Here is a 15,448-nt window from a genome sequence, read left to right as displayed (position 1 = left end):
GCATAATGTACAACAAATTCAGTCCCTTTGGTAACCACAGACTAAGAAATCTTCCTTTCATTTTGGAGCATGGCTATTGCAGCCTGGAGGAAGGAGGGAGGGAGGGAAAAGGCGAGGCAAAACAAGAGAAAGGGTAAAAGCAGCCTTTGTGGCAGTACCATAAAAATCACAAATGCATTCTGCTAAACTGTTGCTGGTTTTGAGGTGAAGAAATAACACTTTTTCTGAGGGACACAAAAGCCATTTTTGGCTGAGAGCAGCTTCAGCACAGGTGCAGGCACAAGATGGCAATGCCTTTGAAGTATTCTCAAGAGTTTGTGGTGATTTCTCCTTCTGAGATGCAGTTTTGCTGTAGTGGCTATATTGTATCACCTCTCGTTCTTTAAATCTGTCAATGTCTATCCAAGCCTGGAGCAAATCCATTTGCTACAACTTTTACAAGTACCAAAGCCCATCTGTAGGAAGCCACGCACAGGATTATTTCCGTCCTCTTCTTATTACAGACTCAGCAGACTCATTTAAAAAAGATATTTCACAAGCCTGTTGCCTCCCAGGCTGAGAGCGTGTGTTTGAAAGCCACCAACTTTGGCAGCATCGATGACCCCAGTGTGCTGCTCCTGTGGAGAGAGCGCAAATGCCAACATGAGGCATGCTCCAGCGAGGAACATTGTGTCTGCATGATTATATGTTCTGGCAACTGAAGGACCCAAATCCCAAGATTAAATCTGAATCAAATTACTGTTCACTGAGCTCCTGAGAGGTATCTGCTCCAAGTGAGGGTTTATGGCACAGACTGCAGCAAAACCCAAACAAAATCAGCTCCCAGTTGTCTCTAGCACCAGCACAGAGTGCAGATGCCTTTATTTGCTGGGTGTTTTGGCCTCCTGACAAGGGGCTGAGCTACTCAAGGTCTGTAAAGCTGGCTCAGTGCCTTGAGGCTTCCCAGGGCATGGGATGGTCCCAGCTATGGGATGACACCCGGGGGGACTGGGAGCTGTTATGCACAGAGGGCTGCCAAACTCCAGCATATGGGGGCACGCCACAAACACATCCATAGCTAAAAAGCTAGATTCACATTTTCAAACTCAGAAAAAATCTATTTTCTGCATTCCCTCCAGGAAATGGTTTAGTCACACAGGTAGCACAACTTCTCAGTCTTGGCACTGAATATTGGTGCTACAACGCATTTAACATTTACTCTCCTTTTACACATGCAAACATAAGCTAGTGTGTGTGCACAGGGGAATCGGGTGGAGTCAGTGTGCATTTCATGTCAGTGAGAGAAGTAAGCCTGAATCTTTCTAAGCCTGACCTGGGATGAGTGCCATACTATTGCTGTGTAATTTGGCCGGACAGTTCTAAGCCATCTTAATCCTCCAGCCATCATTACTTTGCTTCGTTATCATTCATACATTTCTATATCCTAGTTTGCTTGGAGGAAAGAGGTAGGAAATTTACAGCTAGAGTGGATGAGTCTATGTTTTTAGAATTGGAGCTAAATTACCCACCAGTTGAAGCATTATTGTGTTTTACAATAATTGCTGATTAAAATTCAAATGCACTAAATTCCAACTGTCATTCTCAGCACTGCCTCCACTCGTGACAATGCCAAACCATAAGTGGATATGAACGAAAGGACTGAAGGAAGCAGTTCGTCTGCATGATTCCATGCTTTCATTCAGCTAAATCCCCTCTCCAAAACTCTTGGGATGATTTCCACAAAATGTCTGCTCTACAGGATGCTTTGCTGAATGAAGACACTGTGGTTCAGGTTTTCAAAGGCATCCTCTTTGTTTTCACACCCCGGCAGGACAGAAACCTTCCTGCTTGAGCTGCAGCCCTCTATCATTTGTGGCCACTCAACCGGCTACTTTAACATCACACTCGTGACTGTTGATGGGGTTTCCAGGTAGTTTTTTCTCTTATGAAGCTTTGTAGAGGAGCTACGTGGGCTGTTCCTGCGTATGAGTTCTGACTTAGTGTCTCAGTTTTGCTCTTGGCCATAGGATGTGCCCTAGTTACATTTCTACAGCTCTCCTGAACTTGCTGAGGCTGCAAAACTCCCCAATCCTTTCCTTCTCCTCTTGAGCATCCTCTAGCTCAGCATTTTTTGCCTCCTTCTTGCTTTTGCCCTTCCATCCTCTTTCTGCCAGGTCTCTCAAGCTTTGCTTCACTGTGCCCAGTATTTCCCAGCCTGGAGAGCTGGGCAATAGTGAGGAGGTTGCGTGTTTATGATAAATCAGGGAAGTGAATAAGCAAGTACCTGCTCTTAACAGCATTTTTCTAGGTGCAGGTGTTTCCTCTTCCCTTTCGCTTGTGGCTGGATAATGCAGCAGACAACACGTCTGCAAATTACTGCTACCCTGCACTTCATCAGCCTGGGTCCACATTTTGGTTATCGGAAAAGAATCAGCCTGATTTAACATCCTTTTATCCATCCTGTCTGTCTGAATAAAATACCCCAAACAAACCAACAAACCCAAACAGAATTCCAACATTTGGGAAGGCAAAGTGGAGCAGAAGATGGTCTGTTGACCTATACCTCATGGCAGTGCCCAACCCATTCCCACACTCCTGCTCCAAGGGGTTGGAAGCCACTGAATGGACTGAACCCATCCAGATTAAGTGAATGCCAATGGTAAAAAACAGAGTGCAGCATGTGCTCAAGGCTGTGAAGCCTTGAGTTCTCTTAACTCTCAGGAAAAGGCTGGCTAGACAAATGTGAGAAGAAGCTGGGCTAGCAAGAGGCTCAAGGCTGACAGTTCAGCATCTCATTACTCAGCCTCTCAGATCTGTCTCTCTGGTGGTTTAGCACCTCTGTGGGCTCTTTGATAGCTAAAGAAGGAGAAAGAGTTGTGACATTAAGACAACAGGATATTAGGAGAGAGGGGTGGAAGAACAGCAAGACAGAAAACAAATCTGCTTCTAGATGGGGTTTGGGGTTCCAGTAAGTGCAGTGTTATTTTGAACTACACTGCACACAGTAGGGTTCTGGCTGGCACTTTAGGGCAGCACTCGCTGTGCCACAGCAGGGCATGTGTGTGGCAGGGCTATCAACAAGCCGGAGTGCTCCTGGTTGCCTGGATCTCAACTAGCAAATTATACTGTAAAAGCCTGTCTGGTTTACAATGTAATTTTGCTAAGGTTAGAATATTGCTTGTATTAGTGAAAAGCAGAAGGTTGTCTGGAGATTAAAGCAGGAAATCTGTATTCAATTTCTAGCTCCAACAGAGACTTCCCTTATGTAGTCTTGGGCAAGAGAAGTAAAACTCCCTTGCTTTGTATCCTGAACTTGCATAAGAAAAATTATACTGCCTTGACTGCTTAGACAGTGAGCACCTGGGTAAGAGAAAGGCTTTCTCTGTGTGGTTATGCTGTGCCTGTTTTTTCAGGGTATCAGTCTGCAATATTGCCTCAATACAAATAACAGGAAATAATAAGTTAAAATCCGTATTGTTATACAAGCGGACAGCAACCAAGCCCAGTAAAACTATGGTGCTTGGTCATACTACCAGCTATGAACTGCCTGGCTCAAGCATCAGCCTCACCCTGAGGAAGGAAAGGGGAGTATGAGACAGGGAGGAGCTCAGTTCTCCCTGCCCTCAGGGATGCTGTATTTATTCCGAGTAGATTTATGCATGAGATATGTTCTCACTAGCAGGGTTTGCTTTTTTGCTGCATTCGTGTTCCCAGCACGTGGACTATTTCTTTTTTGAGCAAGCAGTGGGCAGATAGGGCACAGACAGCAATATAGACAAGCCAGGGAGCTTGGTTTTATTTCCAAACAGACATACACAAAGCTGTAGGGGAGTACAAGAGGGAGAGGGCAGCACATCCTCTTACTCCAGAGTATAAAACCCAACTTCCTACACTGACCCAGTCACCTAAGATTCAAGGCAAAAATATAAGCTACATGACTAGAGGGAAGAGAAAGACCCAACAGGAAAAATCTATCAGAGCTTTCCATGGTTCAATCAGTCAGAGCCTGCTTCACTGGGGAAACAATCAATTAACCACTTCCACTAGAGCAGCCACAGATGTGCTGCTCTGGAGGTAGTAAATCTTTGAGTTTATTTGTTCTCGGTTGCACTTGCAGCTTATTTAATACATCAGATGAATATTCCTCCTTGCTTACCCCCACTTCTCTAAGTTTCTCCCAAGGATCTTTCTGTCCATGACGATCAGTGATGAAGGACAAATATGGACTAACAGTTTCCAGCTTCACTGCAAATCCTTATTTCTCTTAAACAGGCAGCCAAAACAAACTGTTTCCTCCAGGCATCTGGAGGTCATTACACCTTTAACTGTCCATCTGATTTCCAGCTGTCAATGCATTTTGTCTCACCTGAAGGCAGATGGTTTTGGTTTAGGATGCTTTGGCCCAACCAGTGATCAAAGAGCCCTGCAGTACACAAATCAGGCAGGTTCTTGCCCTGGAGGGCAAAATGTAACAGGCAAATGAGAGGCAGAGGACACAAATGCTAAGGGATGATGCTGAGGGCACTCAGCCCAAGCCCCTCTGTTGCAGAAGGATGCAGGGAGAGACTGGAGCATGGCCAGTCCCACAGGTACAGTAAAAAAGGTGTGAGACAGCTTGGGAAAAAATTCATAAAAGGAGCATTGAGAAGATGTGACCAAGTGGTGAAACTGCAGATGCATAGGGTTTGAACTGCACCTGCAGAGGGCAAGGAAGCTGGGAGGTGGATGGAGCATGGAGAAAGGTGCGTACGGTGAGGTAGTGATGGTCTTCCTCGGCACCTCACAGGTAGATCTCAAAGCATTCAGAGCAGAAGTGTGTTCAGTCCTGGTGAAGAAAGCAAAGAGAAGAGCTTTGGGGACAGAGATCAGCTATCAGCTACCCAAAACACAGGCCTGTGCTGTCCATTAGGCACTGATACCTCTGCCATCACTGTGCTTTCAAGTTGTAGGGAAACAAGAGACCTTTAGATGACCACAGCATAAAACTGTGATTAAATTTCTATTCTCCATTTAAATTTTTCCTTGCATGCTTTAAATGAATCGAAAGCAGCTCTCAGCACTTCTAGGTAGCTCCTGTGTTTGGGAACCTGGAAGCAGCTTTTGATTCACAGATGCCTCTTGCTCCTGCAATCAAACGTGCTGCCAGGACTGGTAGACAGGAGCTGTCTTAACAGCTTTAATGCACTTGGATTTGTCCCTATAGTTGCTGCTAATGCTTTGATTTGTGCTATTGAAATCTCTTCTGATATATATGGTAATGCATTCCTCACTGATGTCCCCGCCTTTCAAAACTCAGACCTGGAGTCATCAATGTCTGTAATAAATTCATTCTGTTCCTTCTGCTTTACCGCCTGCCCATCCTAGCTTTGATGAAGGAATTCATGTAACTCACTAACTCCAGAGCAAATTTTGATTAGTTTTTTAATTAAAAAACATATTTTCTGTCAGGAAGCCCTGCAAACTCAGCTTGGCGTCTGATATTCAAATGACCTCTGCTATTCTGGATTCATCACCAGTAATGAAGACTTGGATGTCAGTGCTGGAGTGCACTAATTGGCCTTAATTGCCCTGAGGAGCCTCATGTGGGGTTCACAGCCATATCTTTGCCAGAAACCCCATTTAACTTCCATCTCCAGGGCCCCCAAGTTCTTGCCTGGGCCATGTTGTAGGTGAGCCTGTCTCAGCCCGGTTCTTGAACTGGTGCTTGGCTTTTCTTGGTTGAGCTTGGAGCTGTAGGACCCATTGCCATCACCACCCTCCTGTGCACCCTGTGCTGTGGGGCTGTGCCTGTCTGGTGGGAGAAGGTCTGCCCTGTGCTGGGACTGCTCCGTCACGGTGGCAGCCACAAATGCACTACGGCTCTGGTAGGGTTATCAGTAGATGGAAGGCTTTTAATGGGTTGATGTATTAACTGCTTGAGAGAAGAGTACAGGTAATATTATGGGCTATAATTCTTACATTGCTTGCTGTGCATGGAAATAAAAACAAAAGTATTATTTGTAAGGCAGAGGTCTGTAGCTCTGTTACTACAGATTTGAAGTTCAAGTGAATTGAATGCCAGGAACCACTGAGTGCACGATGCCCGGTCTGGTCACCTTCTGGTGTCTGCAGCTGAGCTCCGGCACTGGAGGGGGAAAACACTTTTCCACTTCAGGCTGTTGTTCTGCAGCACGCAGGGTATGGTAGTTTTAGCTATAGTTTTCCCTACAGCTCCGGTCCCTCCCGTTCCACCCCGGTGCCCGCGGAGAGAGCATGCCGGTTACCCCCATCCCGTCCCGGGTCCCGCGGGGAGAGCATCCTTGTCTCCCCGATCCCGGTCCCCCGCATCCCCCCGTGGGTCCTGCGGGGGCAGCAGCCCGCCCACCCCCCTTCCCCCGCGGTCCCGCCCCCGGGCGGTGCTTCGCTCGGTGCTGCGGGGTGGGGCGGTGCCCAGAGTGGCTGCAGGTGCCTGCGCTCGGCACCGCGCTCCGCTCCCGCCTGGCCCCGCCGCTTCCCCGCGGCCCCCGCCGCAGCCAAGACGCCGCGGGCCGTGCTCCGAGTGAAGAATGGGGCGGCCAAGCTGGCCAAGCCGCCCGCGGCGGCGGCGGGCGAGACCCCCGGAGCCGCCCCCGGAGCCGGGCTCTTCATGGAGCGCTCGCAGAGCCGCCTCAGCCTCTCCGCATCCTTCGAGGCGCTCGCCATCTACTTCCCCTGCATGAACAGCTTCGACGAGGAGGATGCGGGTACGGGGAGAAGGGAGTGTTTGTGCGTGTTTTGGGGGGCCAGGCTGCAAGGGTGTCGGTCGTGGTGGAGCTGGGGTGCGCGCCCCAAAGCAGGATGGGGAGCCCGAGGTGTGTGGGTACTCCCCTGAGCCCACCTGGGCTTGGGGTGTAAAGGGGTGCCCCCCTCCGCAGGGTTGGGGTGTGAGATGTCCTTCTCTGCCTCGGATTTGGGGTGTGAGATGGAGGTCCTTCTCTGCCCTGGATTTGGGGTGTAAGGGGTCCCTGTTTACTGCCCAGAGTTGGGGTGTAAGGTGTCCTTTTCTGCCCTAGGTTTGGGGTGTAAGGGGACCCCCTTTGCCGCCTTGGGTTGGGGTGTGAGAGGTCCTTCTCTGCTGTGGGTTTGGTGTGTCAGGGATCCCTCATTGCTGCCCAGGGTTGAGGTGTAAAGGGGTGCCCCCCTCCTCAGGTTTGAGGTGTAAAGGGTTCCCCATTGCCACTCAGGGTTGGGGTGTCAGGGGTCCCCATTTGCCCGTGTTCGGGGTGTAAGTGCTGGACCTCGACTTCCAGAGTTTGGAGTGTAAGGGTTCCCCCACCTCTGCCCCAGATTTGGGGTGTAAGGGGTGTGTTCCCCCCCTCCCTTCGGGATTTGGGGTGTAAGAGGTCCCCCTCCCACCTCCTGGGCTTGGGGTCCAAGGGGTCCCCGTCCTCCCCACTGGTACAGTGCCCAGGGCTGAGGTGCTGAAGGTTTTGTGCAGAGAAGTGTGTGCCTGTGGAGATTAAACGGGAGGATTTATTCACGGTGATGAAACACAGTCCTTCTTCTAATCAATAGCAAACCTGGGGTGTTTGCAATTGGAGTGGCTGATGCCTCAGTCCTCCTCTTGTGTCGCGCTGTGTGGGGTGGTGACGGCAGCGCTCATGAGAAGGCATGTGTTCTGCTGGATGTTGTGTCCAATCTGCCACTGATTTGTTCATGATGAACTCTCAGGCTAATTGTTCTGACAGGTCGTTAGCACAATACACCATGCCGCTTTCAGAGAGCACTGTAATTCCATTTAAATAAAGGCAAAGTAGATCACAAGCATATACAAAAGCCTTTCAGGGTGGATGCAGTCATTTTTGCCTGCTTCATAATGACTTTTGTGGCCTCAAAGAGTTGTTGGTGGTCGTAAAATAAGACCAAGCTGCAAAAAGAGGGATATTGGTAAGGAAAAGTAGGAAAGAAATTCATTTGAACGGGAAAGGAAGGATACCTGGTGCTGGAGAAGGTGCTGGGAGTAGAGGGCAGCACAGCAGCTGTGTGAGTAGGGAGAATGTATGAGGGAGCGCATGGAGAGCGGTGTGTGAGCACTTTGTTCCTGGAGGCTCATGCGTAGATGAAGGGTGTTTTTCACTGTACACCCTATACCAGAGGTTGAACCTGTAAGTGAATCTCCTGAGCAGCAAATAATGAAAGTTGGTAACTGAGATGTATTTGAACACTGGCTGTCATAGTTGCATCCCTCAAAATGCCGGCATGCTCCTTTGTCTAGTGGCTCATCCCAGGATGTGCAGATGCCAGCAGGAATGCATGGGCAGATCAGCCCACTCGCTGCCACACCTGTAACGTTGTTGTTTTTAAGGGGATTGATGTAAGAATAAATTCATCATCTGTGTGATTAACCCAGGGTTGTCATCAGCATTGTGCAGGGGTGTCAGGCAGAAAATTGCATCCTCCAGCAGATGCATTTATTAAAATCTTGTTCTCAAGATTTTGCTGATGTTTTATTTGTACTTTGTATTTGGTTCAGATGCTGGGCAGCTTACAAGACTGTATTGGGAGCCTTGGGAAGTCTCAGCGCTGTTGCTTCCGAAATGATGGATGGCAAGCCATGCTCGAGTATGAGACCCGGGCACAACACACTGAATGGGGTTTTGTTCCCCGGTGTCCAGCCCCTCTTGCTCTGAGCAGGGTTTCAGTGAATGCTTCCTCCTCCAGTGCTTAGAAAAATGGTTTTACGCTGAATTGTGTTTATTCACAGTTAGTGAATGCTCATGCATGGATGTTAATAGGCTGCTCTTAATACAGCACAACTACTTGTCTCTGAATTAAATAAAGGTACAATTATGAGCTCATTCTCCAGCAGCATTCTCCAGCCTGCCCAAGTTAGTCTCATTAGCAGAGCTGCTTGAGGTGGCATTCAACACAGTAGGACACTGCAGTGCTGCTCCTATATTTTTGCCTGTGAGCGTGAATCCAGACACGTATGAGCAAATGGCAAGAAAGAACGTGTGCTGCTTTGTATTTTTTTGTGTTAAAATGAGCATATAATTTTCTCAAGAAAATAAATGTCGTGAAACAAAATGACAAAAGAAGAGCTGAAATAGTGCCAGACGAGATTCCATGTTATTCATATCCATGCATGCTTCGGAAATTGAGAGAGATTTGGATTGGTTTGGATTGCTGGGTGATTTCTGTCAAAAAAAAAAAAAAAGAAAGATATTGATGGCTCATTCGAGGAGATGAATCCTGCGCTTGGCAAGGTGTTCTCTGTAGGAGATGGCAGGGGAAAAGAAAAAGAAAAATTGATCCCAGGAGCATTGACAAAGTAAACAATCCTATTTCAAACAGACACATCATCTATTTTGTCTGAAGCTGAGAACCACAGCTTTAAGAGAACAGTCATTCTACAGAGAAAGGAGAGGAGCTGATAAATGACCAAGCTTCAAGGGCACTTGATGTTTTCCTCTGAAAGGAGAAAGCAGTCTAATGAGAGCTCAAATCTACAAACCAGAGCAAATTCCTTAGGTATTTCATGAGAGTTACTATGGGTGAGTCAGATTAAAGGAATGTAAAAGGAAATGTGCAGGTGTGCCTATGCTGAGGGCCTGGTGATGTGGAAACATAGCTTGCCGTGACTGGCCGATGCTAGTGATAATGATACCTCTGGGTTGCAGTATTTCCCACTTTGTCTTGGAAAACAACTCTGCTTTCGAAAAATGCTTTTACTTACGGACTATTTCCTTTTCTGGCGTGGCCCTTTTGTTCTTCTTTACTGTCCACTTTCAGGACATTAGGAGAGAAGACTCTTCTCACCTTCCACAGCTTTTCTCCCTGCCTTGCTGGGGTAGTCTAGCCTGAGTTCTCGGCAATGAAGCAGATGCAGATGGTACCCACTTACATCTTGGTGTGCAGAAGCAGGAGGCCAGCGTAGGCAGGACAGCGATGGGACTTGAAGCAAGAAACTGCATCTTTTCTGAATGCTTGAGTTCATCATCTGGCAGAGAGGGTGATTGAGCTTCAGATGTGTCCTCTGGCAAACAGGGCCACATGCCTATCTCTCCAAAGAAGCATGTGTGGACTTGACAGTCTTGTGTTTTAATACCCTTTTCATCCCTCAGCTGCGCATACACAGAGGATGCTCTGAGCAAACACTGAGCTCTGTTCACCGGCAAGCTGCAGAAGGGCTTTGGAATGACAGAAATTACTGTCTGCACTCAATAGTGTAAGGACTCTAGGTTAATAACTCTTTTCATCTTGGCATGATGATGTTGCTGTCCTTCCTGGTGTCCCAGTGCCGCTATTCTTGTGCCATTGAGGTCCTCAGCAATGTCAATGCAGTTAAGGATTTTGGAACTGCAGTTACTATCATCATAATTGTTGGTTTAACTTATGGAAATGCTTATCCTGAGCTCTCATATTCTTTCAGTTATGGAGTAGTAGACTTAAAAGAGGTAAGAATAATTCACGCACTCTTTATGGGCACGTTTCTAGAACTGCAAGCCTTAAATCAGCGCTTATTTCTAACACTGTGAACAGAAGTCTTGACTGTCTGGACCATCTGCCATATGTTTGGTCTTGGCTGGAATCAGCTGGTTTTCATGTGGCCACATGTCGGAAGGGACCAAACTGCCGAGTAGTGATAAGTGGATAGGGGTTAAAAATGGGGTGATGAGGATTCACAGTGACTGAGGGAACTTGCTTGGTAGGCAGCTTGTGAGTCCTAGGTACAGTTCACAGTTGTGGACTGGAGGTGTATGAAATCCACCCCTGAGAGCAGCCTTAGCACAGCCTTGCCCAGTCCCGGATGAGTCACATCTTCAAGGTTAATGGTGATGGTTAATGTTTGCTGCCTTGGAGGAGAACCAGCTTGCTCCATGTGCAGAGCACAGAGTTTGGAAAATCTGGAAAAGCAAACAGAAAGTGAGATTTTGGTAGAGAGCAACAGCAACTTGGAACTGCATGCGCCTAACCTAGAGAGCTCCAGGCAGGAAAGTGGAGGTGGTTGCAGTAACAGGGACTGTCAGTGTGACAGTGGTGGAACTGCTGGGAGTCAAGAAGACAGAAGTAGCTCTTGGCTTTGAAGAGGTGAAAGCTTCCAGAGAAGTACTACAGGGGACGAGGACTCTGCCAAAAGAAACAAAGGTGGGGAAATACCCAAAGTCACTGAAGAGGATGAGGTTTCCTAAAGCCACTGTGCCTAAACTGCAGGATCCAAAACACTTCTCAGACCCGGGTGCGTGTGGCTTAAGTGGGTGAGATGTGGCGATGCAGCAGCTCCTTTCCCTTTTGTGTTGCATGTCCTGGTTTCCTCAGGAAGGGCACTCGCTTGCACTGGCAGAAGGCTTCTAAGGTGTGCCCTGACAGGGGTGTAGATTTGGATGTTTAGGAGACTGTTGTCATGGGCCGTACTGCAAAGGCAGCTACCCTGAAACTCCAAATACAACTTGACCATGTGCACAAGGGGAAAGTAGTGTTTCTCATAGGGATCTTGTACCCATGCATGTGTGGAGAGCAGGGAGGCTTTGATCAGGAAGCAGAGGAGGGTGCAGAATAGCTGCGAGGGATGGGTAAGAGTCGGGACCTCTATCTATCTTGGCAGACCTCTGGCTACAAGACGGCAGAATCAAATCATGTCTCAGCCAGCTGGAACCGACTGTCAGGCAGAGAGAAAATGGTTTCCAGAGTCGAAACGTCTCCTAGATACTGACAGTAAGCCTTCTTCGTGTCAGCTGCTCGTTCAGAGAAAAGTTGAATTGGAGATAAAGTTCAGCCTAGGCTGCTGCTTTCACATGCTATCAAGTACTGGCAGATGCACTGTGTTACCATCAGTTGCTTTGGAGGGAAGCTATGTGAAATACTAATTTAATGGGTTGATAAAAACATTTAAAATGTTGGAATGGAAGAACATACTGCAAATGTGTAGTTTAGTTTGGAATACTCTTTTGTCTGGGTTTTATCTATTGAACTTCTCTGTAATTTTAGTGATTAAAGTTACAGAGAAGTTCAATGCTTAAAGTGTTATAACGTTATTAAATAGAGAGAGCCCCTAGGTGTGTTTTAAGGTTGCTATGGATACTTCTCAATTGCAGCACTGTATCGTATTGGCATACATGGGATTTTTGAAAATAAGGATTCAAGTCTTGACTAGTCCATTTATGTATTTTTTAAATGCATATGTATCAAGTGTGTTCTGTCTTTTTGGTGTTGAGTCTGTTTTTGCTTTGTCCAGAGTTACCTTTGGAATGTTGTAAGCCTCTGACCGCTTCTGTTAGTTGTTTGTTAGGCAGGTGATCGTGTTTGCAAATAGATAGGACAAGGGAGAGTATTTGTACAGCTGGAATGGTAGCTCTTTTTCTTATTATTATTTTAGAAATTAAATGATAGTTCATTCCTGTAACCCTGCAAGGACACAGGCTCTAGGGCTTGTCTGGTGACCCCAGGGATGCTGCAAGAAAAATCTGAATCAGTCTTGGAATATACAAGGACATAGAGAGTTTGCATGTGGCCTGATGCCTGCTGTGCACCTAGCCAATGCTCTTGGCTGGTGAAGGAGGTGGCAAAAGCTATGTCTTTTCCTCCTTCTTGTACTGTAAAGGGTGTATTCTTGGCCATAGGTTATCTAAGACATTGTGAGAAATGCCGCTCTCCCTGCTGAGCGCATTCTAGCTCTGTGTAAGCAGATGTTTGTTTTATAAATGGATTAAAATTGAGACCAGTTTTAGAAGGGCTGCTGTCAAATCAGTCTTTCATCAGAGGAAAGCGTATGAAATGGACCGGTAACCTGGAAGAAGATGCTGTGGATAATACCTGCAGAGGCTGGTGATCTCAAACCTGGTCGTGAGTTAATCCAGATCATGAATGCAATGACTGACCTTTACACAGCGGATGTGCCCAGTCGGTGCAGGGATGAACAAGCTGTGCTGTTCCTTATGTCCACTGTGCAACAAAGGCAGCTTGTCTGCTCTCTGAATCCGTTGCCTGCATACATGATTGGTAGTCTGAAATTACAGAGGATGAGTTCTGTCTTCTGCTGTGGCCATGTGAGTCCAGAGCCGAGCAAGAGCCCTGTGAATGAGTCAGCATCCGAGTAACAAGTGTTTGGAAACCTCGTTCTTTGCATTGGTCCCGGTGTCACGGCCACATGTGAGAGCTGTGATCCTCAGCCAAGTTCATGCTGTGCCTGAAATGCAAAGCGAAATGGCAGCCTCTGTCCCAAAGAGCTTACAAACCCTGGCAGGTGGTAAGGTTGGACAGATGGCAGGATGCAGGAAAGGCTGACGTGGTATCGGTCAACGCTCAGTGAGGTGGGCAGCCCTCCTAGGGCACCAGCTGCCATGTGCTCCTATCTCCCACTGGGCACAGAGTCACCCAGCATGCACTTACCTGGAGTATCCACCTGTGCCTCAGGCTGGACATGGGCTGAGGAACTGTTTTAAATTATGCAGGGTGAGGGAGGAGAGAGGTGCCGGCTAACCCTGAGCTCTCAAGCACTGTGGCACAATGTCTTGTGTAGACAGTTCTTTTGTGGTCATCTAGACTTACAGGGGAAAGAATGCATGGATAAGGTTATGGGTCTCCTGATGGTGGCACAGTGCTGTCCCCTTAGCACTGCCTATTGTGGCACACGCTTGACATGATGGGAAAGCACTTTCTCTCCTTCTCTTGAAGGTGACTGCATCTGGCCTGACGTATGTTACAGGTGTTCAGAGGATGGTGTTATAGTCCAGCTGTGCAGGGGTTATAGAGGGCTAGTTATGTGACCCTTGCCAGCCACAGGGGAGGGAGATCCCTTTCATTAAGGTTGTAAAAGACCTCTAAGATCATCCAGTCCAATCATCAGCCCAACATCACTGTGCCTACTAAATCATGTCCTGAAGTGCCATGTCTACGTGGTTTTTGAACACCTTTAGAGACTGGCGACTCCACCACTTTCCTGGGCAGCCTCTTCCAGTTCTTCACCAGTCTTTCAGTAAAGAAATAGAAGAGTCTGTCCCTGGAAACCTTTCTATCTAGGAGAAATTGTTTCCCTACTGCTTCTATTTCATGTGAAGTTAATTTTAATGCAACATTTATTAATTCAAAAGCACCCTCTTCTCCAGGCTTAAAAAAAAATTCTTTACTCTGTTAGATTCCTACAAGGGCAAGTTGTGAAATGCTGTGTCTACTTTGCATCAACATTTCAGTTTGACAGAATCTATGGATCTGGTCTGTGTAGGGAAGAATTAAGTTTGATTGGAATAATTGTTTTGAGGAATAATTTATCTGGGTGGTTATTTTCTGAAGCTCATATCTGAGTGCCTTCAGTTAGATTAGAAATGTGAACATTTTAATTTAAGAAATGGTCTGCAAGTTGCTGATGTGTTTTAGTGGGGCAGTGAGACCCAGCTTGCATGGGTTTCTCAGCCCTGCCATCTTCTCCTCTCTTCCCCTCGGACATCTGCACCATTAGTGCCTTTGAAAAAAGATTCCTGGTCTTCTGCAGAACTGTTCAGTGCAATTTGAATATCCAGCTATCCAAGTGATGTTTCTCTGAGGCTTGGTTTTATTTTCTGGGAGAGGGTGTGAAAACCATGCTAGAGCATATAGGAACACATATCAACACAAGTGATGCTTTGGTAGGTGCCATTGCTTAAGTCAACTGCTGATGGCATGCACAAACCAGACATGCTCCACTTCCGCTGTCAAACTCTGCATGCCTTGGGATCCACATTTAGGTTAAATATTCGGCTTTGCTTTTGGAAAATAGCCCACATGTAAAGGCTGGGAGGCCCCGCTACAGCCGAACTTCATGTAGGAATAAAGCAAAGCTCAGCAGGCCTATCTTTTAACCAGATCCAGCCACAGTTAAATCCCTGTGGCAGATAATGTTTCAGCCTCTTGCCACTGGCGTGTTACACATTTTTGTCCAATACACAAAGAACTTGAATGGCTTTGCAGAAACCAGGCTAAAATGTCTGAGTGCTCAACAGTTTGGAGAGAACAGTGTGTACAGAGGTAAATGTCATATTTTTCTCAAAACTGCTTCAAGAAGAAGAAGAACTTGTGCTAATGATGCATATCCTTATTCTTAGAAATGCAAAGGTAGGAGGTGTCCTGAGGACTCACTTGTGTCCACTTCCCAGCTAACTAACCTCTTCCTGTTGAATTTTAGTATTTGAAAGACAATTTACCCTAAAACTTTGCTTAAATTAAGCAGTTTACTATTGTCTTGCTCCCAACAACATGGGAAACATTGGATCACTGCTGTCTTTAGAGCAACTCTTCACAAAACTGTTCTCCCAGTGTCGATAATTCCAAGCCAGGAGACGGCCATACCCATGACCATCACTGTCTGGCATCCCTCTCCATCCTTTTGCAGCCTTTTGGTTTTTTTGACCAAAGAAGTCTGATAGACTATTTTGCATAGAGCGCTTTTCTAAGCATTGTGTCCCTTCTGACCCAAGCCATTCTATGTTTCTGTGGTTGGGAGAGGTGAGCTGTTTTATCCTGTCAGTATCGCTCTGAA

At 46.9% G+C, this 15,448-nt stretch overlaps 1 protein-coding gene across 2 annotated transcripts in view; it reads left to right on the top strand.

Annotated features, from left to right (window-relative positions):
* Positions 1-6,385: 6,385 nt before the first annotated feature.
* Positions 6,386-15,448, top strand: part of RIMS4 (regulating synaptic membrane exocytosis 4) — a 58,895-nt gene continuing 49,832 nt past the window's right edge. Inside the window, exon 1 of one of the 2 annotated variants that reach the window (XM_054081503.1) lies at positions 6,386-6,701. In XM_054081503.1, coding sequence (XP_053937478.1) covers positions 6,605-6,701 — 97 coding nt within the window. In that variant the 5' untranslated portion in view covers positions 6,386-6,604. The remainder of the gene's footprint in view (positions 6,702-15,448) is intronic. The other variant, XM_009567566.2, reaches the window with a different exon arrangement.

Source organism: Cuculus canorus, chromosome 16, assembly GCF_017976375.1.
Source record: "Cuculus canorus isolate bCucCan1 chromosome 16, bCucCan1.pri, whole genome shotgun sequence".
In the NCBI taxonomy this organism is placed as follows: domain Eukaryota; kingdom Metazoa; phylum Chordata; class Aves; order Cuculiformes; family Cuculidae; genus Cuculus; species Cuculus canorus.
This window is presented reverse-complemented; position numbering and strand designations above follow the sequence as displayed.